Genomic DNA, 25,960 nt, shown 5'->3' with positions numbered 1-25,960 from the left:
AGGGCTAGGCCGAAAGGAAGAACCCAATACTGGTAAGCTTCACCCGAGAGCAAACCTGAGGAACTTTCTGTGTTCTGGCTGAATACCTATATGAAAATAAGCATCCTTGAGGTCTACCGTCACAAACCAGTCCTCAGACCTGCCAACCCCCAAAACGCCAGAGGTGGCGGGGTAGAAGTTAGGGAAAGCCTTACTAAGGAGGATTCTCCCAGGAACCCTAGCCCTTGGGTGTCAGGATTCCTTTATGGCCCACTTGGCCAAGATGACAGATCTCAGGTCAGGTCTCCCCTGACGGGCCTGGTTCCAAGTGGGCTTGGGCTTTTTGCTGCAAAACCTTTCGAGGAGGAAATCTCCTACAATGCACGCAGCCGGATCACTCGAGAGCCGACCGGGCATGCTCTTCACCCAAACAAACCACACAAAGAGCGTCTGTGTCATCCTCCATAATAAAACATGGACATTTTACTTCTTAAAATTCTTAAATGGCAAACTGGACAGATAATCAACACAATACAGTGGAGCACTTCCTCCGTCATGTGTCCTATCCAAGCCAATGAATTGGCGTGTGTGCACACGGAGCTTCAGACACACTTCCTCGACAAAGTGTTCCCATAGCATCAGTCATGACACAGTGCTGAGTTACCTCAAAAGGGAACTACTGTTTTTATGATGGATAAATACCTGCACTAATCCTTCTCACAGGAATTAATGATGCTTTCACATGAACAACCTCTGAGTCATGAACTGTGTGAACAGGTGTTAATAAAGGAAATGGTTTCAAATTATCATCATCATCATCATCATGACTTTCTGCTATTAATAAATAAGTTGGAGGGAAATCTGTAACATCACATCATTCTGTTCTTAGGAACCAAGAAAGCAGTGTTGGGAAAGAGAAAGTGAAAGAGAAGATCTGAGTTACACCCAGATCCAGTTTAATATATTGACTTTAACCAGTTTAACTTCTTCAGTGAGGCAGATGTCCACAGTTGGAGCAGCAGTGTACAGGTCCAGCACTACAACCACAGCAAGTAAAAACGGTAAGAACAACTCCATACTATATAACTGAACATCTGTTTATAACAGTCTATAGCACTGTACATCTATTTACATTAAAGCTGTTAGCATTACATAGCATAACATAACAGAGCACCATGGCTGTCACAAAACACTCACAGAGTAGGATGGAGTTGAGGGTAAAATGATATTTAATGGGAAATTCAGGCAGATGGTCAGAATCAGCAGGCATCAAGACACAGGTCACGTGATCGACAAACAATACAGAGATGTCAAAGCAAGGTGAAAACAGACACTGATCAAACCATGAAACTGGCACAACAAAAGTTCAATTCAGTTCAATTCAATTTTATTTGTATAGCGCTTTTAAAAATGAACATTGTCTCAATGCAGCTTTACAGAACATAAGAAAGAAAAAACATGGTGCAAAAAGTCCTAGATGTTAGACAAAATCATCCCTGGTGAGCAAGCCTGAGGTGACTGTGGCAAGGAAAAACTCCCTTAGATGGTATGAGGAAGAAACCTTGAGAGGAACCAGACTCAAAAGGGAACTCATTCGGGTGACACTGGAGATGTGTGATTATAAATTATTATATAAATTATTATAAATTATTATAAACACCAGAGAGTGTGATATGAATAATGTCCTTTCTGCAGTTATGTACAGTCTACAGTGTGATGCAGATACAGCATGTGTAAAATGTTAGTATGTGTATTAATTAGGAGGATGTTGTTCAAGATTCAAGATTCAAGATTCAAGAAGCTTTTATTGTCATTTCAACCACATACAGCTGGCGCAGTACATAGTGAAATGAAACAACGTTTCTCCAGGACCTGGTGCTACATAAACATACAACTACTAGTACAATACAAAACAACAAACAACACCACAGAGCTAGGACAGAAGTTTGTCTTAGCCACGTAAAGTGCACAGTGTGCAGCTAGGTGCAAACAGAGCATAGACAAGACAGTGCAAAAAAGACAATAAATACAATAAAGACAACACAAAAGAACACAGGACACACTTAGCGCTGAAAGGAAATAAAAGAACGTGTGATGGAATGTAAGTGAAATAAAATAGATAAAGTGAAATGATGTAGAAAAAAAGTATTGTGCAAAAATATTGTGCAAAAATACACAGCAGCAGTTGAGGTAGTGCAAATAGAATAAACATAAATATAACTATAGCAGCGGATGACAGGTAGAGGTAGTGCAGTAAGTAATGAACAGTATAAATTATGTGTGTGTGTGTGTGTTTGTGTCCACACAGTCAAGAGAGAGTGTGTGTATCTGTGTGTGAGAGACAGAGAGTTAGTATACAGTTCAGTCCTGAGTGAGAGTGTGTGTGTGTGTGTGAGAGAGTGTAGAACAGTTCAGTCCTGAGTGAGAGTGTGTGTGTGTGTGTGAGAGTGTAGAACAGTTCAGTCCCGGGTGTTGAGGAGCCTAATGGCTTGAGGAAAGAAACTGTTACACAGTCTGGTTGTGAGGCCCGAATGCTCTGGTACCTCTTTCCAGATGGCAGGAGGGTGAAGAGTGTGTGTGAGGGGTGTGTGGGGTGTGTAAGAGTGTGTGTGTGGGGTGTGTAAGAGTGTGTGTGTGGGGTGTGTAAGAGTGTGTGTGTGGGGTGTGTGTGAGGGGTGTGTGGGGTGTGTAAGAGTGTGTGTGTGGGGTGTGTGGGGTGTGTAAGAGTGTGTGTGTGGGGTGTGTAAGAGTGTGTGTGTGGGGTGTGTGTGAGGGGTGTGTGGGGTGTGTAAGAGTGTGTGTGAGGGGTGTGTGGGGTGTGTAAGAGTGTGTGTGAGGGGTGTGTGGGGTCAGCCACAATGCTGATGGCTTTGCGGATGCAGCGTGCGGTGTAAATGTCTGTGATAGAGGGGAGAGAGACTCCGATGATCTTCTCAGCTGTCCTCACTATCCCCTGAAGGGTCTTGTGATCTGAGACGGTGCAGTTCCCAAACCAGGCAGTGATGCAGCTGCTCAGGACGCTCTCCATGGTCCCTCTGTAGAACACAGACAGGATGGGGGGAGGGAGATGGGCTTTACTCAGCCTCCTCAGGAAGTAGAGACGCTGCTGGGCTTTCTTGGTGATGGAGCTGGTGTTGAGTGACCAGGTGAAGTTCTCCGCCAGATGGACACCAAGGAATTTGATGCTCTTGACGATCTCCACCGAGGAGCCATCGATGGACAGTGGAGAATGGTCACACTGTGCTCTCCTGAAGTCAACAACCATCTCTTTGGTCTTGTCGACGTTCAGGGAGAGGTTGTTGACTCTGCACCAGGCTGTTAGATGTTGCACCTCCTCTCTGTATGCTGACTCGTCATTCTTGCTGATGAGACCCACCACGGTCGTGTCATCAGCGAACTTGACGATGTGGTTGGAGCTGTGCATTGCTGCACAGTCGTGAGTCAGCAGAGTGAACAGCAGTGGACTGAGCACACAGCCCTGAGGTGCTCCAGTGCTCAGTGTGGTGGTGCTGGAGATACTGCTCCCGATCCGGACTGACTGAGGTCTCCCAGTCAGGAAATCCAGGATCCAGTTGCAGAGAGAGGTGTTCAGGCCCAGGAGACTCAGCTTCTTAATCAGCTGCTGAGGGATGATTGTGTTGAATGCTGAACTGAAATCTATGAACAGCATTCGAACATAGGAGTCCTTACAGTCCAGGTGTGTGAGGGCCAGATGGAGGGTTGTGGTGATGGCGTCTTCCGTGGAACGGTTAGGACGATACGCAAACTGCAAGGGGTCCAGCAAGGGTGGTAGCTGTGACTTGATGTGCCTCATGACGAGCCTCTCGAAGCATTTCATCACGATTGGTGTAGTCATTGAGGCAGGAAACTGTGGACTTCTTTGGCACAGGGACGATGGTCATTGTCTTGAGGCACGTAGGGATGATGGAGCTGCTCAGCGAGATGTTGAAGATGTCAGTGAAGACATCTGCTAGCTGCTCCGCACACTCCCTGAGAACTCTGCCAGGAATGTTGTCTGGTCCAGCGGACTTCCGTGGGTTAACTCTGTATAGAGTTCTCTTCACGTCAGCTGTGGTGAGACAGAGCACTGGGTCATTAGGAGGAGGGATGGTCTTCCTCGCTGTTGTGTTGTTCTGTGCCTCAAACCGAGCGTAGAAGTCGTTCAGCGCATCTGGAAGGGAGGCGTCACTGTCACAGGCAGGTGAAGTTGTCCTGTAGTTGGTGATCGCCTGAATGCCCTGCCACATGCGCCAGGAGTCTCTGCTGTTCTGGAAGTGGCCGTGGATTCTCTGGGCGTGTGCACGCGTCGCCTCTCTGATGGCTCGGGACAGTTTGGCCCTTGCTGTTTTTAAGGCCGCCCTGTCCCCCGATCTGAAGGCAGAGTCTCTCGATTTCAGGAGAGCACGCACTTTCGCAGTCATCCACGGCTTCTGGTTGGGGCGTGTTGTGATGGTCTTGGAGACAGTCACGTCATCGATGCATTTCCCGATGTAGCTGGTCACTGATGCCGTGTATTCCTCCAAGTCAATAGAGTCGCCGTTGGTCTCAGTCAGTGCACTCAAAACAGTCCTGAAGAGCAGAGATGGCTCCTGCTGGCCAGGTCTTAACCTGTTTCAGAACCGGTTTAGAGCGTCTGACGAGTTGTTTGTATGCTGGAATCAACAGAGATGTGGTCTGAGTAGCCGAGGTGGGGGCGGGGCTCCGCACGATACGCGCCGGGAATGTTTGAATAAACAACATCCAGCGTGTTCGCCCCTCTCGTAGCAAAGTCCACATGCTGATGGAATTTAGGGAGCACTGTTCTGAGATTTGCATGATTGAAATCTCCGGCGATGATGAACAGTCCGTCGGGGTGAGCATTCTGCAGCTCGCTAATAGCTCCGTACAGCTCACACAGAGCCTCCTTAGCATTAGCGCTGGGTGGAATGTACACTCTGATAATGAGAGTAGTGGTGAATTCCCGGGGTAAATAAAAAGGTCTGCATCTAACAGTTACAAACTCCACTACCGATGAGCAGTAGTTAGACACAAGCACAGAGTCCTTACACCATTCCGTGTTGATGTAAACACACACACCGCCACCGCGAGTCTTACCGCACAGAGCTGCATTCCTGTCGGCACGAAACACGGTTAGTCCGGCTAGCTGAATGGCGGCGTCCGGAACTCTGTCGCTGAGCCACGTCTCCGTGAAAACAAAGACGCAGCAGTCTCTGAACTCACGCCGTGTAGTTTGCTGGAGTCGGATGTAGTCCAGTTTATTATCCAGTGAGCAGACGTTGGACAAGATGATGGAAGGGAGTGCCGGCCGGCTAGGGTTGGTTGTTAGCCTAGCACGGACACCCGCTCTTTTACCGCGCTTCCGCTTCCTCGAACAACGCTTGCGACGTCCTCTCTCCCGGCCACCGGCATCAGGCGACGCCGAGGATTGAAGGCCTGGACTTCGCAGCAAGCCGAGTTCGCGAAGTTTGCAGAGTAGTTCATCATGCAAGTTAGTAACTGCATGATTTCTGTACCGTAATATCGTCTGGCGGTCGTATACATGAACACCACTGGCTTTGGCGTCCATGCACTTTAAGTTTAGCGCTAAAACAAAAAGAAAGCACCATTTTGGTTCCGGAGTGGCCACTGCGTGCTACTGCCGCGCCGCCATCAATGGTTACATTGATCATTGATGGTCATCCTCGAAGTCCACATAGGGCTGGCAGCATTACTCTGATATACCCAAATCCTCACGAAGCAGAATCCAGCTGGAGCTGGTCCATCTCTGGATGCCTCAGGATCCTCGCAGGGTTGGCCTCTGTCTACTGAATCTCCAGAGCTGGATGATGTCCAGCACCTAGGGTGTTGTTTGGCAGTTTCTCTACTCCAACATAATTACATATAATTATGATGACTCATAATTATCATAATAATGTAATCAAAGTAATGTATTGTTCAAGCAAATCTATACTATGCATTACTGTAGGTTTCTTGTATTTTAAGCGGTACAGAGCAATTATATGGCCTCAAATTCTCGCCATAAGTATCGTACCCAATAAAAAAAAATAATATGCGTGAATCACTGAATTGAATACAAAATGTAAAAAATTAAAACAAACAAACAAAACCTAGAAATACTAGGAATTTAATTAAACAAAATGTTTTTCTTGCTGACTTTACTCGGATGCTGGTTCTTTCTACTGTATTTTGCTTGTAATTAATTTTCTCTTCATTCACACTTCAGTTTGTTCCACTCTTCTTTTCAAGTTGCTTCCAAAAATCACAGGTAGAGTTTTATGCATGGATTATGCTATGGATCTGGCTGACCTGAGCCTGTGGATGCAGTAGTGCAGAACTCTGATTAAGAGTCTGGGTTAATACAGAGATAAGAAACCTCGAAATATTCTATGTAGTAAACACAAAGAGACTGAACACATGAGCTTAGAGCTGCTAGCTCACTACTCTACTGTTTGTGCAACAGTAACGCTATGCTATGATGCTAATGATGGTATAATGATACACTAGTGATACACAAGTTCTTTAAAATACTCTTTAGCAGAATAACAGGAGGTTTGACATGATACTACAATAGACACAAATATAAGAGGCTTTAAGCATATCAGTTAAATCTTCTCACTTGCTCAAGACAGAGTCGCGCATCAGTGACTTTATTGATTGGAAAGAGAAGGGCTGTCAGATGAGAACCAGTGGACCAATGGAGACTTTTATCCCGCCCCCTAATCTACATAAAACTCTACTTGTGATTTTCGTAATCATGAAAAAGCAACTTGGGAAGAAGAGCGAAGAAAACTGAATAAATAGTAAAATAATTACAGGCAAAAAATCATAGAAAGAACAAGCATCCGAGTAAAATAAGCATAGAAAATAAAATTTTGTTTTTAATTCCTAGTATTTCAAGTTCTTTTTTTTGTTTGTTTTGTTATTTTGCATTCACACACACAGTAAAGTTTCTGCAGTGAATAGTTATCGTGTCGTTGCTTTGAAGCAACAAAGTAAATTTAACTTTAACTTAATATATACAATATGTCCAGTCTGTCTTTCAGAGCTTTAGGTGACATAAATTATTAGAAAGATTATTAAGGAAACATTATAAATGAATAGAACGTACAATTATCATTTCATAATTACCATTTACATGTAGTTTGTGTACAGAAATATATTAATTATTATGATAGTAATATATAATATAATAATAGTGACAAGGTGGTTTTGTAATACGCATAAAATAGGCAAGAAAAACAAACTAACAAACAAAAACAGTGGTGTAAAAAAGGAACTTCTCCAGTTACACAACAGTGCATGGAGGCAACCAAAGTCAGGCGACATGACAAAATAACTATAAGAGCTACAAAGGTAACAGCCTGTTGACTTTCAACACGTGGAATGAAGAGACTGAGTGTATGCTGTGGTCACAGGCACAGTTTAGGACAGACTTTAAAACCTCCCCATCCCAAGACTTTAAACTCCCCATCCCAAGACTTTGGACCAGATCTGTACTTATTAGTTTTAAACTAATAAAATATATTTTTATTTTCATACCTATCTGAAGAGATTTGAGAGATGGATTGCAGCAAATGAAATTGAGAGTGGAAAAAAAGCAAATGTTTTCCTTAATGTTTTGGGACCAGTGAAATATGGCTTCTTGAAAAGTGTTGTTGAGCCAGCAAAAGTGATTGATTTATCATACCAAGACATTACCCAGACCCTCTCTGATCATTTCAAGCCCAAATCAGTTTGCAGAAAGTTTTAGGTTTTGTCAACGCAACAATAGCCCTAGAGTAACAATATCTGATTACATTTTGGCATTAAAACGTCTGGCAAGTTCATGTGAGTTTGGAACATTTCTAGATGATGCTCTCAGGGACAAATTTGTGTGTGGACTTTCAGGAGAAGTTTATCACAGAAGGTTACTGTCAGAAAAGGCCTGCGATGTTGCTTTTGCATTAGAATTAGCACAGTAGGACACCAAGCTGCTAAGTGTTCAGACATAAAGGACTCAAGTGTGCATTAAAAGCAAAATGTTGGTGGAGGCAGAGAGAGAGGACAGGGAGGTTCTCAGTACAGTTCTAAAAAAGGGGTTCAGTGACGGCCTTTTACTGAGCAGATAAGTAACTCAGGGGTGTCCAATCTTATCCAGAAAGGGCCGGTATCCAGACACCGCACCCGCACCCACACCGGCCCTTTGCGGATAAGATTGGACATCCCTGAAGTAACTGTTACCGTTGTGATGGAGGCAGCCATCGTCCCACAGAGTCTCGTTACCGTAATGAGAAATGCCACAACTGTGGAGTGCATGCAAGAGTCACAAAACTCAGTGTATGGACAAAGCTCAATATGTGTCAGCTGATGTATCAGAGAATCTGGGTGCAGCGGATGATGAACTTTTTGAGCTATTCACTGTCTACATGGCACAAGACAAGGCAGATGGCACTTATATTGATCTTAAGTTAAATGGCGCTACAGTTAGCATGCAGCTAGACACAGGAGCCTCTCTGTCCCTAGTCCCAGAACATATCTAAAAAGAAAAATTTAAGGACTGCTTGTTGCAAACGACCTCCATTCATTTGGTCTCGTATACTGGGGCAAAATTCCTGTGTTGGGTGAGATCAAGGTTCCAGTGATATAAGTCAACTGTGTTCACTACCATTGATTGTAGTCAAAGGAGACAAACCACCATTGTTGGGATGTAACTGGCGTTAAAAGATATCTTTAAACTGGAAGGAGATTTTCACCTTGAGATATGAGCTATTTGGAGATGGGTTTGGCAAAATTACTGACTTTAAAGCGAAGGTGAGAGTGCAAGAAGGAGCCCAACCTTTCACAAACCAAGACCCCTTCCGTATGCTCTTAAAGAAGCAGTAGGAAAGGTGTTTGCTGGTCTGGAGAGGAACAAAAATATCACTCAAGTAGGAAGGAGTGGCTAGGCAGCACCCATTATGGTTGTAGATAACAAAGACGAGACAGTAAGGCTGAGTGGCAATTACAAAGTCATAGTGAATGCATTCTTGCAGAGGAATACCCACTACCTAATGTAAAGGATCTTTTTGGTACCTTGGCTGGGGGAAGAGTCTTCAGCAAGCTTGACCTGTCCTTTGCATATTAGCCACTGGAGTTAAATTTTGAATCTGAACAGTATCTTGCCATAAATAAGTTTAAATACCATCGCCTGGCTTATGGAATTTCGACAGCACCTGCGATTTTCCAACACATGGTGGACCAAATCCTCCAAGGACTTTAACATGGAGTGTGTTTTATGGATAATACTCTGGTCTCTGCACCATCTGCTGGAGAACACCTGGTAGTATAGCTGTCACAACTTCAACAACATCGAGTAAGCGTGAAAAAATCGAAATGTGAATTCCTCTGTAACTCTGTGGAATACTTGTGAATTAAGATTGATGAAAAAGAATTCCATCTAATGGAGAGCAAGGCAGAAGCAACTGTAAAGGCCCCTGACCCAACAAACATCTCAGAATTGCATTTATTTCTGGGACTTTTGAACTACTATGGAAAGTTTGTGACAAATCTTTCCACATTGTTGCACCCACTTGCAAACCTCTGAAAATTGGCACTGGATCTTGCAGTGTGATCAAGCCTGTTGAGTGGTTAGCTCATTATGATCCCAAGAGCCACTGAGACTCACCTGTGATGCCTCTCCCTATGACTGTGTCTGCGCTGTGTCGAGCACAATCTGTGGCAAATCCTGCAGCACTCCCCATACAGTAACAGAACGAACACCCAATGACCTGTTCCTGAAAAGACAGCCTCGTATTCATCTCACACTCCTGAAGCCAGATACAGATCTGCTGTTGTTCTCAAACATCAAGCACAGCAAAAAAGTGCTCATGACACACCTTCTAGGAAACTCAGGGCATTTGAGATTGGCCAAAAGGTCATTGTGTCAAACTCAAATCGTGCTTGAATTGTCAAAACTCAAATCATGTTTGGCTTCCAGGTGTAATCTTGTTCAAGCACCTCTCACATACCAAGTGCAAGTCAGAGATCATAGTGAATCATTTGCTGTCATCTAATGTACAGGACAGAAGAGACACTATGGACAGTGTCATGGCCAATGTGTGTGTGTGTCAATGGCCACTATGTGCCTAATGTGCGTGACAAGGCCAGTGTCGGGGTTAGCCAGCCGCATGTTCCCAGTCCTGAAAGAAGAAATCCACTTCAGCTCAGAAAAGCACCTAACAGATTAGATCTGTAGTTATGGGCTGATTGGTGGTTCTTTATCATAAGACGTTCTGTTTATGTGTATGTGTTTAAGGCCTGGCATATTCTAAGTTTGTTATATGAGACACATTATGTAGTATCATTGTTTCAAATTTGTTACATTGTTAAGGAGTTAAAATCTACAGGGGAGGAAATATAAGGTATTGTTAGTGTAAGTCTATACTATGCATTATGGTAGATTCTTTGTATGTTGGGCAGAGCAACTGGAGAGAGCATTCTGAAGCGCACACAGTAAAGTTCTGTTGTTTTGTTGTTGTTTTAAACCCCAAAACCTGAGAATATAATAATAATCTGTAAGGATTGGGCTGACAGATCACTGTGCAGAGTAGAAATAAGTTTGATAAAAACAGAGGTATAATAATCCAAATCATCAGACAAAGGCAGGGTCAGTAGAGACAGGTACAGGATTCAGAAAACCAGAAACAGTCCACGAAGCAAACAAATCCAAAGGAGCAAGGCAAAAGACAAAAACTGATATAAACAGGCAAACAAATCATACACAAAAAACAACAGAGAAATACAGCGACCCAGTACGCAAAGAAACATAACCCTGAAGTGTCAATACTCTGTCGAGGGTTCCCTCGGGTGGGCAGTAGGGAGATTTGCAGGCATGGTTGTAACATAATACTGTTCAGGCTTTAAGGAGAAATATATTTACAGTAGGTTTGATTAGATGTATGTGCTTTTTAGTCAAATGTTTATTTAGTTACTCATTTGTACACAGATTCACAGCAACAACACACCTGAAGTGCAGTTCACAGAAACTTGTGTCATGGATCAGGTAAGAAATATTTTTTTGACTAATAGAAACAACAGCAGATCTTAAATCAAACCAGTAAATTAAGCTTTATTAACATTTCCCACATTTCTTTTTAATGTAATACGGTATCTGGGTCAGTGGTACCGGTGGATAGGCCTGCGTTCAAATTCTCAATGTCCCATACCTATCGAAAACCTCACCCTGAGCCCAGAACCTGGTAAGTTACTGCAGAAACATGATCTGAGTGATACAACATATACTTCAGCATGTAAATATGACTTAAAGAAGAAATACACATCACAGTTACCATGATGAAGACAATGCACCCCAATGTACATAGGACACAGCTACATGATCATATAAAATGATCTTATATCATTTCATGTAATGTTGAAATTCCTTCTTTTTAAATCACAGAATTGGATAATCCATGGAGGCCAGTGACATGGAGGTAATATCACACACACACACACTCTCTCTCTCTTAACCTGTGTGAACAGACTTATATTGTTTATTACTTATTGCACTACCCTTGTTAATATTTCATCTGCTGCTATGTTTATGTTTATGACTTATTGCACTACCTCAACCGCTGCTAATGCATTTTTACACAATACATGTTGTCAGGCCGCTATATACATATACAGGGGTTGGACAATGAAACTGAAACACTGGCCAATTTAGTGTTGGAGGATTCATGGCTAAATTTGACCAGCCTGGTGGCCAATCTTCATTGATTGCACATTCCACCAGTAAGAGCAGAGTGTGAAGGTTTAATTAGCAGAGTAATAGCACAGTTTTGCTTAAAATATTACAATGCACACAACATTATGGGTGACATATCAGAGTTCAAAAGAGGACAAATTGTTGGTGCACGTCTCGCTGGCGCATCTGTGACTAAGACAGCAAGTCTTTGTGATGTATCAAGAGCCACGGTATCCAGGGTAATGTCAGCATACCACCAAGAAGGACGAACCACATCCAACAGGAGTAACTATGGACTCAAGAGGAAGCTGTCTGAAAGGGATGTCCGGGTGCTAACCCGGATTGTATCCAAAAAACATAAAACCACAGCTGCCCAACTCACTGCAGAATTAAATGTGCACCTCAACTCTCCTGTTTCCACCAAAACTGTCCGTCAGGAGCTCCACAGGGTCAATGTACATGGCCGGGCTGCTATAGCCAAACCTTTGGTCACTCGTGCCAATGCCAAACGTCGGTTTCAATGGTGCCAGCAGCGAAAATCTTGGGCTGTGGACAATGTGAAACATGTATTGTTCTCTGATGAGTCCACCTTCACTGTCTTTCCCACATCTGGGAGAGTTACGGTGTGGAGAAGCCCCAAAGAAGCGTACCACCCAGACTGTTACATGCCCAGAGTGAAGCATGGGGGTGGATCAGTGATGGTTTGGGCTGCAATATCATGGCATTCCCTAGGCCCAATACTTGTGCTAGATGGGCGCGTCACTGCCAAGGACTACCGAACCATTCTGGAGGACCATGTGCACCCAATGGTTCAAACATTGTATCCTGAAGGCGGTGCCGTGTATCAGGATGATAATGCACCAATACACACAGCAAGACTGGTGACAGAGTGGTTTGATGAACATGAAAGTGAAGTTGAACATCTCCCATGGCCTTCACAGTCACCAGATCTAAATATTATTGAGCCACTTTGGGGTGTTTTGGAGGAGCGAGTCAGGAAACGTTTTCCTCCACCAGCATCACGTAGTGACCTGGCCACTATTCTGCAAGAAGAATGGCTCAAAATCCCTCTGGCCACTGTGCAGGACTTGTATCTGTCATTCCCAAGACGAATTGATGCTGTATTGGCCGCAAAAGGAGGCCCTACACCATACTAATGAATTATTGTGGTCTAAAACCAGGCGTTTCAGTTTCATTGTCCAACCCCTATATATATATATATATATATATATATATATACAATTACAATCATATATGTTATTAGTTACCTGCTTTTTTGTTGTTGTTGTTGTTTTACAGTTTCTCAAAGTTGTACATCATTTCATTTTATTTCATTTTCATTTCATTGCACATGTTCTTTTTCGGCGCTAAGTGTCCTGTTTTTGTGTTGTTTTTTGTACTTTTTTTGTACATTGTTTTTGCACTGTCTGGTCTTTGCTCTGTTTGCACCTAGTTGCACACTTTGCACTTTATGTTGTTAGGACAAACTTCTGTCCTAGCTCTGTGCTGTTTTTTGTGTTTGAACTATACAGCTCTGGAAAAAAATATTCTTATGTTTTTTCTTGCAGGTTCATGTATTGGTGAGATGAAGAGTTTTGTTTCATTTTTTGTGAACTGCTGACAATATTTCTCCTAAATTCAGAATATAATTATTGTTATTTAGAGTGTATATTTAAAGGAAATGACATCACATCAAAATAACCCCAGATCATGCAGGATTTGCAGAGCTTTAATAACTCAAATAAAACAAAATGTAAATAATTTGTAAACAGATTGTGTTAATGCTTTGTGTAAATAACATTAAGAGATCAGTATTTGGTGGAATAACCCCGATGTGTTTTGGCTCCATGATCTCCACCAGTTTCTCACACTGCTGTTGGGGAACTTTATACCACTCTTTTTAAAAAAAGCAAACAGCTCAGCTTTACTTGATGGTTTGTGACCATCCATCTTCCTCTTGATGACATTCCAGAGGTTTTCAATAGGGTTCACATCTGGAGATTAGGCAGTGGTCGCTTATTTTTTTCCAGAGCTGTATGTTGTATGTATCTCCCCGTGCTTGGTGGGTTTCCTCTGGGTTCTCCGGTTTCCTCCCACAGTCCAAAGACATTCTAGGTCTCTAAATTGAGATGAGTCTCAAAATTGCCCGTAATGTGTGATTGTGTGAGTGAATGAAAGTGTGTATGCCCTGTGTCCAGGGTATTCTGCCTTCTGCCCGATGATGCCTGAGACACAGGCACAGGTTCCCTGTGACCCGAGGATAGATCGGATAAGCAGTACAGACAATGAAAAAAAAATGTATGTTGTATGTTTCTGTATCACCAGGGTCCTGGAGAAACATGGTTTCATTTCACTATGTACTGTTAGCTATATGTGGTTGAAATAACAATAAAAGCTTCTTAAATCTTGAATCTTGAATATCAGTGATCACAAAAAGACACAAAGATCAGTGTGCTCAGAGCTGTAGATCATGGAACAAATGTTAATGTATGTTTTACTTCTTAAATAGTGAAGATAACAAAAGCAACATGTTGAGGAAACTGCATGAATTCAAGCCAGGATCTGCAGAGGTCAGTAAGCTGAATATTCTGCTTCATGGCCCAATCGGAGCAGGAAAATCCAGCTTCATCAACTCGGTCAAGACCGTCCTCCAGGGACACAACACCACCTCTGCACTGGCAGATTCAGCAGCTGGAAAAAGTCACAGCTTCACCTTAAAGGTAATAACTAAACAATAGATCATTTACTGTCATGGCTTCAAGTCCAGACATCTTTACCCTGAACTCTGAACTGTATGTCTGACTGAAGAAGATCTTGGTGCAGCTTCACCTCTGTAATTTGTGTCCAGTTAAAAATTCACAGGGTGAACAAAGATGGAACATTTTATCCATTTATCTTTACTGACATGATGGGTCTGGAATCAGGCGAGTCAAGCGGAGTGCAGACTGAAGATATAATCAAAATATTACTTGGTCATATTAAAGACGGCTACACCGTAAGTTCATGACCATCACAGACATTTCACATAGACAAATAATAAGATAATAACAGCATAAATGTGGAGTTTTGTCACCAGAAGCTTCCAGAAATGCTTCACTGTGCCGTTGCCAGGTCCTTTATTTAAAAGTTTTATTTTAAGAACTATTTTTGCTCTTTCAGTTTAATCCTGTTCGTTCAATCACTGAAGATGACCCAAAGTACCTCAGTAACCCCAGTCTGAAGGAAAAAGTGCACTGTCTGGTGAGTGTGTTACCAGGGGACAAACTCTCCCTCATCCCTGACGAAGTCATCCAGAGAATGAGAGATGTTCGGAAAAAAGCTTGCCAATTGGGTGAGTTCTCACACATAACTAAAACACAGAAATCTGCTCCTGTACCCTTCTTCCTGAGTTGTGGAGTCTTAAAGATAAAAACTTGATTTTGTTTAAGATGAATAAAGTGTTTGTGGTGATTCCACAGAGATTCCCCAAGTCGTCATCATGACGATGGTTGATAAAGTATGCCCACTAGTTAAGAACCTGAGTAAGATCTACAAAAGCAAAAAAATTAAAGAGAAGGTGAGAACTTTAACAGACGACTCTTTTTCTTTATTTACTGCCTGTGCCTCACACCACAGAACATTTTATCATGCATGTGTGATTTTATAAAAACCTTGTGGTTATTTTAAAGACAGATAAAACGGTGACCCCTAATCCCATTTCCTCAGATATAATGTAAGTTCTGTTGTATCTATTCATCTTAGATGGAAGAGTGCAGTCACAGACTGGGAGTCCCCATGAACTGCATCTTTCCTGTGCAGAACTACCACGAGCAGATCACCAATGACTTGAACATGGATCTTCTGATTCTCATGGCGATGACCAACATCATTCAGTTTGCCAATAACTATGTTGAAGAGCAGGTTTACACTGAATAAGTTCTCCATGCATCCAGCAGAGAAGCAGCGTGGAACTGTTCTGTTTCAGGAATAAACAATATAAACAGAAAGGTACCTAAAAACTATAAAAACAACATCTTTAATCTTTTGACTTTTTGAATATTTATCTGTCTATGTGATGTGGTCTATTTACCTGTTCTTCATCTTTTTTATTCACTTTTTCACTTACTGGTTTAATTAAGGTCATTTTTCCTCTCTAGTTTTAATGTGGTGGGGGCAGTGGTGGGCTGGGGCAGTGGTGGGCTGGGGCAGTGGTGGCTCAAGTGGATCTGGATTGAGGATTGGAGGATCAGGATTCAAGCCCCAGTAGGCCCACCAGGCCCTTAACCCTCCCTGCTCCAGGGGTGGTGCATCATAACTGCCCCTGCTCTCTTAGCTGGTATATGTGAAGAAAAAAATTCCACTGTGCTGTAATGTATGTGTGGCAATAATAAAGGCTTCTCCTTCTTCTTCTTAAATAATAGAGAGATGAAATGAAGAGAGTAACACAGTAATCATATTTACTCAGTGGTGGGCCATGTATTTCACACCTAGGCCTTCACTGGTGTCCTTCCTGAATTAATCCAGCTCTATACCATCATTATGATGCCACCATGGGCATCGCTAGGCCATTTTCTACTCAGCCCTCCTAAAATTCTGCACTTCTCCATAAACTCTACACAAATTGGTGAAAGACCTCCCCGTCTTTCAGCACGTTCTTCAATCCACAAACCGCAGCATAATCCACAATAATGTCCTTTGAACAGTTGATATTGAGATATGTCTGCTACTGACGCTCTGTAAAGCCTTCATAACGCCTCTAATCTGAGGTGCTGTTAATTGGTGATTTCTGAGGCTGGTCACTCTAAATGAACTTCTCCTCTGCAGCAGAGGTCAGTTTTGGTCTTGCTTTACTGGGATGGTCTTCATGTGAGCCAGTTTCATCATGGGGCTTGATGGGTTTTGCAAATGCACTTGACAATACTGTTCCTGCAAGAACTATTCCAGAACACCTGACCTTCGTGTCTTAAAATAACAACTGACTGTTTTTTTGTTGTCGTTACATATGGATTACTGAAGTCCATGTGTGTTATTTCATAGTTTTGAAATCTCCAGTATTGTTCTAGAATGTAGAAAATAAATCCCTATACAAAAAAAGGTGCGTCCAAACTTCTGACTGGTAGTGTACCCTCATTGGGGGCTGAGCCCCCCTTAAATGAAAATTCTAGAATCGCCTCTGGATGCCAGGGCAATAGATACTAATCAACCGTTAAATAGCAAAGTAAAAAAGAAATTAGGCGACAGTATTTCACACCTCACAAGGTACATCCGAAATGAGACGCAGTGAATATAGAAACACTGTATATGGGCGGTTCGCTGCCTCTGACTACTCCAATTATCCAATCAAAGGACGTGAAATTGCTGACGTAATCGTACGCCTGCTAGATGGCCCCAGTGACGCCAACTCGAAATCTGATTGGTTAAGGTAACAATTTCATTGCCATTTATTTTAAGCTCCGGGCGCCTGCACTATTGATTCTGAAGGCCTTATGGCAGATTTCTTTCACCCTGGCAACACATGATGTCATCCACTGGCTGAAATATGATTGGATAAATACTCTTATCATAAATATACACTACTGGAAGCAGCGCAACCGAGAGAAAAGCTATGAAATGTAGAGAATAGACTATTGGGAATAATTTAATACACGTTCATGGAAAAATATATTAAATATATTAAAATCTGCGCACATGTTACATCCGGAAGTGCCGCAAAGCAAGTGCTGCAAACACAGTTCTTAAAGGGCCCGCAACCAATTTATGCTCAACGTTAAATTTTGTTAATTTTCTCCACTTGGCTACATTTATGAGCTTCACACTGTATAGAATGTTTTTGTTGTTGCTTTGTAATATCACTGAAAACTGCATGTTTACTGTACTGGTTCTGTTAGATACACTATAATAAAAAAACAACAAATACACAACAGATTTGTAAGATTTTTTTAAACTCTAAACTCCTCAGACACACATGCTTCAAGAAACAGGACATGACTTTAGAGGCTTTTCTACATTCAGCAGATTTCCTCAGTCATTAACACAGCACTCTACCTGCTTCATTTCTGACCAAAACACACACTTATGTCTTACTTCAACAATTCCACCAGCTATGCCACCTTTCTCCCACCAGTGGGAACCCTCATCAGAATACTGATTTCTGGTTTCAACAGTATAAATAACCTACTCATATTACGTTCAGTGCGAAGTACTGGTTTGCTCATGCTACTTTACCAAGCCGTTCATTGTTCTCTGTTTGACTGATTCATGTTTTATTGACTGCTGTGTTTTTCATCTAGCGCTTTTGGTTTTGTTTGCCTCGCTGACTGCAGTCTCGGGTCTGGGTGCCTCAAGATAGGTGCCATGTTAAAACTGGCTTTAAGCCGTATGAAGGCGGTATGTGCTTGGTCCATCCAGCACAGTCGTTGAGGTTTCAGTGGGCTGGCAACGCTACTGTAGTTCTGAATTAATCAGCAGTAAAAGTGTCTGGTTCGGGAGTTACAGTGATTTCTGGGCTTCAGACACTTTTACTGCTGATTAATTCAGAACTACAGTAGCGTTGCCAGCCCACTGAAACCTCAATGACTGTGCTTCACTTTACCTTCACTTTACTCTAGTCCATTTCTTTTTGTGAAATGACATAGCCTAGGAATGTGATCAAGTCTTTATGAAATTCCCATTTCTCCACCTTGATTGTAGTAGTCTGGTCAGTACTGCCATGACATGGTGAATGTGCTCCTCATGACCCTAGGTACTCGTAGTGCCCCCCGGTGGTATGAAAGGCAGCCTCCATCCTTCTTCTCTAGAACAAAAAAAGTAATCGCTCCCTAAATCATTGCTCCCTGATGGGACCTGATTTAATAAACAATCCAAATCATCAGGAAAAATCACAAGAACAAGAGCAGGCAAAAAGGTTAAAACAAGAAAGGCACAACCGTGGTGGGTCTCATCAGAAAGAACAATGAGTCAGCATACAGAGAGGAGGTGCAGCAGCTAACAGCATGGTGTAGAGTGTGGGAAATAATTTTATAGTTTATAGTGCATATGAATGGATTCTTGTTTGAACTTATGTAAAATAACCAGGCCCAAGAGGCCTTGTATCTGCAGTCATCCAGTCTTCTTTAGTTAGAGTCTTCCACAAGCTGAGCTGTCGGGTCAATGTGGAGTTAGGAGTCAGATAATTACAAAGTGTTAACAGAGTAGTGGTAGATAGTGAACCTTTCGTGTGGACCAAAATATTTTTCCACAAGAGCCAACAACCTGTCTCTGAACGTCAACAAGACTAAAGAGATGGTTGTTGACTTCAGGAGAGCACAGAGTGACCATTTTCTGCTGTTCATCGACGGATCTTCTGTGGAGATCGTCAAGAGCACCAAATTCCTTGGTGTTCATCTGGCAGAGAACTTCACCTGGTCACTCAACACCAGCTCCATCACCCAGAAAGCCCAGCAGTGCCTCTACTTCCTGAGGAGGCTGAGGAAAGCCCATCTCCCTCCCCCCATCCTGACTGTGTTCTACAGAGGGACCATGGAGAGCGTCCTGAGCAGCTGCATCACTGCCTGGTTTGGGAATTGCACGGATCACAAGACCCTTCAGCGGATAGTGAGGACAGCTGAGAAGATCATCGGAGTCTCTCTCCACCCTATCATGGACATTTACACTGCACAATGCATCCACAAAGCTAACAGCATTGTGGCTGACCCCACACACCCCACACACACACTCTTACACACCCCTCACACACACTCTTCACCCTCCTTCTGGTTAATACGAGTGGGACTATTCCACACAGACAAATGGAAAACAGCCTTCCACACCACCAGATGTCACTACAAGTACCTGGTAATGACTTATGGATTAATCAATGCTCCTGCAGTATTCCAAGCATTTATGAATGAAATTTTCAGGGACTTATTGAATTCATATTTCATTGTCTATATTGATGATATCCTCATCTACTCCCCAACCTATGAACTTCAGGTACACCATGTACACACAGTGCTACAACGACTGTTACAACATCAACTAGCAGAAAAGTGCGAGTTCCACAAAGACACCCTGACCTTTCTGGAGTATATCATCACCAGGCAGGGAGTGGAGTCAAAGTCAAAGCTGTGTTTTATACACATCTACAGTACCATTGCGGCACCTATGACAGCACTACTATGCGGACGTGAAACGGTACATCAAGACATGTACCATATGTGCCCAAGCAAGGACGCCACAAGAAATCACGTACGGACTACTGGAACCACTTCCCACTCCTCAACAGCCCTGGTCCCACATTGCAGTCGATTTCATCATTGAACTCACATAACTACACGGCCATCTTAGTTGTGGTGGACCGCTTCTCTAAAGCATGCAGACTGGTTTACCTAAAGGGACTTCCTACTGCTATGGAGATGGCCACCCTCTTGGTGGATCACATATTCAGGAACTATGGCCAGAAGACCTCACCCCCTTCCAATGTGTACTGGGTTATCAGCCACCCCTCTTCCCATGGTCAGAAGAAAGTTGTCCCTGTGGTCAACGAATGGTTCCGCCACAGCAGAGAGCTCCTGTCTGCCTCCAAAAAGACATTCAATGCCAGGAACACCATGCAAATTGCCACAGACATCCTCGCCATCCATATCAACCATGCTGTCCATATCCATATCCATATCCATATTGGTATGGCTGTCCACACAAAACATAAAACTCAAACTGCCATGTAAAAAGCTAAGAACCAGGTTTACAGGACCATTCAAGTACTACGTCAAGTTAACACAGTCACCTATCGGTTGCAGTTACCTCCACATTACCGCATTTCACCATCCTTCCATGTCTCCATCCTCAAGCCTGCCCACAAACCTCTACCTGCCACAAACTCAGAACAATGCCCACCTCCTCCCCTGGACATCAATCAGCCTACTTTGTAAGCTCGATCATCAACTCACGTTGCCGAGGTACATGTCTACAATATCTCATTGAGTGTGAGGGCTTTGGACCTGAGAAAAGGAGTTGGGTCAACTCTGATGACATTCTGGACCCCTCTCTCATTAAAACCTTCCATAGAAACCACCCTAGTTGACCAGCACCCTGACCCCAGGGTTGCCCCTGTAGAAGAAGGAGGTGGGGTGGTTCTAGGAGGGGGGTGGTTCTGTAACAATTCCACCAGCTATGTCCCCTTCCTCCCACTAGAGGGAATCCTCGCTGAAATACTGAACTGTTTCCAGTCTTCTTCCTGCTTTAAACAGTATAAATTCTAGACTCATGTAAGCTTAGTGCGAAGTGTTGTTTTGTTCATGCTACTTTACCAAGCCTGTGCTTTTTGTCTAGTGCTTTTGGTTTCGTTTGCCCCGCTGACTGTTTCTTCCGTGTTTTGGATACCGTGCTTAGTGTTACTGACTCTGATTTGTGGATTAGGTTTTGGATTAGTTTGCTGGACTCTGTTGCTGTGTCTATCTTATTAAAAAATAACACTGCATATGGATTCTACTCTGCCTGTTTCCACCTCCATGTCACACTTATATGTAATGGATTCAGGAAGTCTGGGAGCGCTTATGTCATGCTGGACTGTTTCCCATTTCCAGCAGATTGAAATAATCCAATCATATGCCTAAAAATGGATTGTATCCTCAGGTTTAATCCTGTAAGAGTTTTGCAGAAATGACTTCAAACAACACACACTTCCTTTCTCCTCTGCTATATTGTGTTAAATGAAACAACACAACATCATAAACACAAAATAATAATCATAAATGTTAAAAATTATTTTTTAAAAAATCATTCATTAAAAGTATTTATTTGCATGAAATTAAACCTAGTGGTTTAAGAGAAAAATGCAGCAGGAGTGAGTACAGATGTACTGAGATTTTTTTATCAAACATATCTGAATTCAGTCTCTGTGTATCAGGTTATGGAGTGTAATGTTGAAGCTGAAAGTAAGAGAGTAATGAAGACTTCAGCCACACTTTACACAAAAAACTACACACAAATAATACATTTACTGCAGCAACACAACCACAGCTATACAGGAAGTGACATCTATAGTTCAGAAATATACAGGAAGAGCAGTGTGGAGGTTTTTTTATATACAGCATGTTTCAGACAGAAAACACAGCACATTAATACAGAAGCTTCACATCAGTCCAACAGTCTGACACAAATGTGTTAGCGAACATATATCCCTAAGAATTTACTACAAGCAGGACATGAATGATGAACATCCTGGAATTCTTTCACGAAGCAGGGAATTAAGCAAAATCCACAGACGAGTCTGAAACACAGCAAACATCCATTAGTGTTTTAGTCAATACAAACACATCACAACAATGAGAATCACTTCAATTTAAACCATTTCAAGTCAAAGTCATGTCCAGAATCATTCAACTCGGTATGTTCTGACTGCTGAGCAGGTGAGGACTAAGGGCCTTGCTCAAGGGCCCATCAGTGGCAGTGCTGAGGATTAAACTCACCACCTTCTGTTCATAAGTCCATCATCTTAACCACTGATTTGTGTCATAACGTTTTGGAGTTCTTAGAGATTACATGCAGGTGATTTTCTCCATCAGTGTCCAGTCTGCCTCTTCGTCATTTACATATTGCACCGTTGTAGCTGAAGAAGGCTGCAGTGCTGGACATCTGTCTAACTTCTGCTCTGTTTTTTGCTCACTAAAGTCACTAAAGGCATCAAAAGTGTCTGACCTGCATGTCTGACCTCCACACTAACTCCTTATCTGAATTATTTCAGGAGGAAATCTGATGCTGTGTCTTACCCCAAAAGTGTCAGCAGGCAGCACATGGCCCATGCTGCATTCCCAGGTTTATAAGACACACTGGTGGTAATTTGTTGATGGCAGTAAGGGCAAATAATCACAGTGGGAGCAGCACCCAATGTTCCAGCCAACAGCTGATGGGGTGAAGGCTGAACAAACACTGAGGAACAGAATACAACACACACACAATCCTCAGGCAGAAGAAATCATTTGTATGACCTCAAAATTTTTCTGTACAGTCAGGTGTGTTAGATAAGGAACACGGTTCAGGTGGAGGTCAAAACAAGGCCTATATTTCTGTATTTAAATGAGTGCATCATTTCACCATGATTGTGTAGATAATTCACTGTGTCCATGTGCCTTTATAGGGTAAAAGAGGAAATGATGAGAAGATAATGGTGGAAGAAGTTAAAAACCCAGATGGAGGCACCCTCTGGTGCTTTGGAGGAGAATGGCCTGGATGTTCCAGTTGTATCTTCATGTGGTACTTAATAGTATGGTTTTTCTGAATTAAACTAAATTATAGTGAATAAAACGTAGTTAATAATTTATCAAGATAAACAGAGTCACTGACCTGCCTGTGTGTGATGTACAGGAGTGACCTCTGTGGGAATGCTGAGGATGGGATAAGGAGACACAGCACTGTCCAGCTGCATAGGAGGGACACCGACTACAAACAAAAATATCACATCATAATAAACAAAATACACAATAAAAATGTCAATAACAAAATATCAATAAAAAATATTAATATCAAGAGAATTTTTGAAACATTATATATACACTGGGGGAAATAAGTATTCAACACATCAACACTGTTTTATTAAACACAGTCAGAATTAGTTCAAGAAATCTACACAGATAATCATACATTTAGAATATTAGTAAAACTACACAGAAAAAGTATTGAACACACTGATAACAGGCAGTACAAGAGGGCAGGGCAGGGCAGGGCAGGGAAAGAACAGGGCAAGGCAGGGCAGGTAAATTTTACTAAGTAGTTCTACCTCCTACCTGTGTAAATTAGAGTCAGCTGGGTTAGTGCATGCTGGCAGGTTAGAGAAAGGCCTAGCCTCCTCAGATTGCCAGTATATAAACATATGAGTGATTGAGGCAAAGAGAGTCAGAAGAGTCACCTATGAGTGGTTTAGTTTGTTAGAAACTACATCAGGAAGTGATGGAGTGATGGCTTTGAGGAACTGGCTGTCTGCAGTAATGACATTGCATCTCAGCACCATGTCCATCACTGAGAGCAGAGAAACATCACACAGCTTCAGGACACCTCACCTGCTTCCACATATGTAGGAGGAGGAGTCTGAGGCTGTGAACTCTGAGTAGCTTCAGTGTATGAAGGAGGAGGTGCAGAAACAGTGGCTTCAGGATCATCCATTTACTTCTTGAAAAAAAAATAAAGTTTACTGGAATGAACTGGTGAAGGTTTTAGATTTGGAAGATCATTTGGACTCTAAAAAACAAATATTTATCAGAAGGAAGCGAAGGAAATGACTGTTTAGATTTTACACAGATCATTCCCAGGAAATCATTTTCTTGTTAATTCAGAAAGGATAATTTGAATTGTTGTTTTATCTGGCATTGCCCTTATGGGAGGAAATTTTGTAAAGATGTAATTACATTTATAAACATATTCACATCACTTTATCTTTGTAATTAGAAAATACTTTATTTGTTTTTAAGCAAAAGAATATTAATTAATTAATTTATTTATTTATTTATTTATTTATTTAATTTTACATTCTTGATTTTTCTGTTTTTCTTAATTAAAATATTAAAATATTTACCAAATAACATATGCATTAACGTAAATATTAAAAAAGCAGACATTGGGGTACTGTTCCTGATATTTTGATATGTCAGAGTCGTAACTCTCAGACGTGTGAAATTACACACAGACTGAAAATAAATCAACGTCATGCGGTCCTGAATTCCTGAACACTTCATGATGATGACAGCAAGTCTGCATCTGTAGGGGATGATATCAGCATTTTCCCTTCACCTGTAAACACCTTCAGAATGTTGGAGCTGTCTCAGTATCTCTGTGTGTATTAATAGATCTGAATTCATGTGAATTAAACCTGGAAGCCAAGGTGGAGTGTGAACTCACAGAAACTCCTCCTCGATGTAAAGCTGCAGTCTTTTAATATTCAATTCATTTAGTGTCTTTACATGGAACTACTTTTTTATCACCAATTCATCTCTAGTGATTCTAGGATTTACTACTTCTGAATGAATGATGAATAAATTAGTTCAGGGTTCATTTGATAAAAGAGGCTCAGAGTTTATAATAATACAGCATGAGTGCCCGACACCTTTCTACAGAAATAAACCTCCAGCTCAATGCCAAGACATTCACTCATTTATCTCCAGTAAGAGCTGCTATCCTGGTCTGGATCCGGAGACGCTCCCAGGACACACACCGGGAAAGTGGAGGAAAACTTTAAGACAATAAACTCCTGAAGAAAGACTCGGCCCACATTCTGATCTGAAGCTGTCTTTGTTCCTCAGCTGTAGAGAGGAATACACTGTTCTAGTGTTCCTCTGGGTTCTGCTGCAGGTTCTGTTGTAGTTAAACCAGAGATCTGATGAGATCTGTGTTAGATTTGGATTAGAATTAAACACCATCAGACAGATCAGGTGTAAAGTGTGTAAGCAGCTCTAATGTGTCTGTGATGTAAAGTCCACATGGGAGAGCTGAGGGATTAGTGTGTGTGTGTGTGTGTGTGTGTTAAATCTCACTGACACACAGTTAGAAATAATAATTCTGCAGTTTTTTGTCTATCTTGTGGACAGTAAAACTCAACATTTACTCCAACACTGAATCCCCGAATGTGTTCTGGATTATTCTGAAGTTCTGATCAGAACCCTCTGGCTCTATCATTGCATAACTCACCACACTTTTCTTCAGTCTTCTTTTTTCAGCGTGTCAGTCCTCCTTGGTGGTTTTGTTTCGATCTCTCACTCCCATGTTGTTCCTCTCACTGTGTGTTTATCTGCAGCGTCTGTGTAGAACGTGCACTTCCCGTGTATTTATGATATTTAGTTCATGACACACTGACCAAACCAGTTCAGTTATCTGACTCTGCATTCTGCTGCCGTGGGTGTGTGTGTGTATGTGTGTGTGTGTATGTGTGTGTGTGTGTGTGTTAAAATCTTGCCCATTCCTTTCCAGCTTTCCATTCTAAGTTTATTTTCTGTAATCTAACCCCCACTGGTTAATCTGGACTAAACCCTGGGTTCTAGCTCTCGGGTTCTAACACTCGGTTCTCTCTCATTAATCTTGTGGAACATCTCTAACTCACTGCACTGCTGCTGATTCCTGATTCCTATCATCACTGACATTTTTTTTCGTGAGGCTCAGGTATGTGTAATGGTGTCTGAAACCAACCCCCCCCAACCCACACACACACACAATAAACTTTTTTAATAAAAGAAAAGTTATCTAATAAATCTAATGTTTCTCATTAGAGCAGATTAGAGTCTGTAATGATTATGATCTAACATAAAGCCTGGCACTGGACTGATTCTTTAGCTT

General features: G+C 42.1%; 2 protein-coding genes across 6 annotated transcripts; one reads left to right on the top strand and one right to left on the bottom strand.

Annotated features, from left to right (window-relative positions):
* The first annotated feature begins 941 nt into the window (after nucleotides 1-941).
* LOC131346565 (interferon-induced protein 44-like) lies at nucleotides 942-16,351 on the top strand. The gene is made up of 9 exons (XM_058380051.1): nucleotides 942-1,040; nucleotides 10,943-10,999; nucleotides 11,117-11,195; nucleotides 11,396-11,429; nucleotides 14,193-14,403; nucleotides 14,532-14,678; nucleotides 14,843-15,014; nucleotides 15,142-15,239; nucleotides 15,425-16,351. The coding sequence occupies exons 2-9, from the start codon at nucleotides 10,991-10,993 to the stop codon at nucleotides 15,596-15,598; spliced, it is 924 nt and encodes a 307-aa protein (XP_058236034.1). The 5' UTR covers nucleotides 942-1,040; nucleotides 10,943-10,990; the 3' UTR covers nucleotides 15,599-16,351.
* A 5,043-nt stretch (nucleotides 16,352-21,394) lies between these two features.
* si:dkeyp-75b4.8 (lipopolysaccharide-induced tumor necrosis factor-alpha factor homolog) lies at nucleotides 21,395-25,511 on the bottom strand. Of its 5 annotated transcripts, none has more exons than XM_058380797.1 (6): nucleotides 25,319-25,511; nucleotides 24,738-25,017; nucleotides 23,698-23,803; nucleotides 22,985-23,080; nucleotides 22,411-22,570; nucleotides 21,395-21,911 (listed from the first exon to the last, which is right to left on the bottom strand). In XM_058380797.1, exons 3-6 carry the CDS (start codon nucleotides 23,798-23,800, stop codon nucleotides 21,806-21,808), a joined length of 465 nt encoding a protein of 154 aa, XP_058236780.1. In that variant the 5' UTR covers nucleotides 23,801-23,803; nucleotides 24,738-25,017; nucleotides 25,319-25,511; the 3' UTR covers nucleotides 21,395-21,805. The 5 variants fall into 5 exon arrangements, with proteins under 5 accessions (XP_058236780.1, XP_058236781.1, XP_058236784.1 ...); XM_058380798.1 differs by having other exon boundaries at nucleotides 23,698-23,806; nucleotides 24,782-25,017; XM_058380801.1 differs by having other exon boundaries at nucleotides 24,903-25,017.
* Nucleotides 25,512-25,960: the final 449 nt, after the last annotated feature.

This window comes from Hemibagrus wyckioides, linkage group LG26 (genome assembly GCF_019097595.1).
Source record: "Hemibagrus wyckioides isolate EC202008001 linkage group LG26, SWU_Hwy_1.0, whole genome shotgun sequence".
NCBI classification, from domain to species: domain Eukaryota; kingdom Metazoa; phylum Chordata; class Actinopteri; order Siluriformes; family Bagridae; genus Hemibagrus; species Hemibagrus wyckioides.
This window is presented reverse-complemented; position numbering and strand designations above follow the sequence as displayed.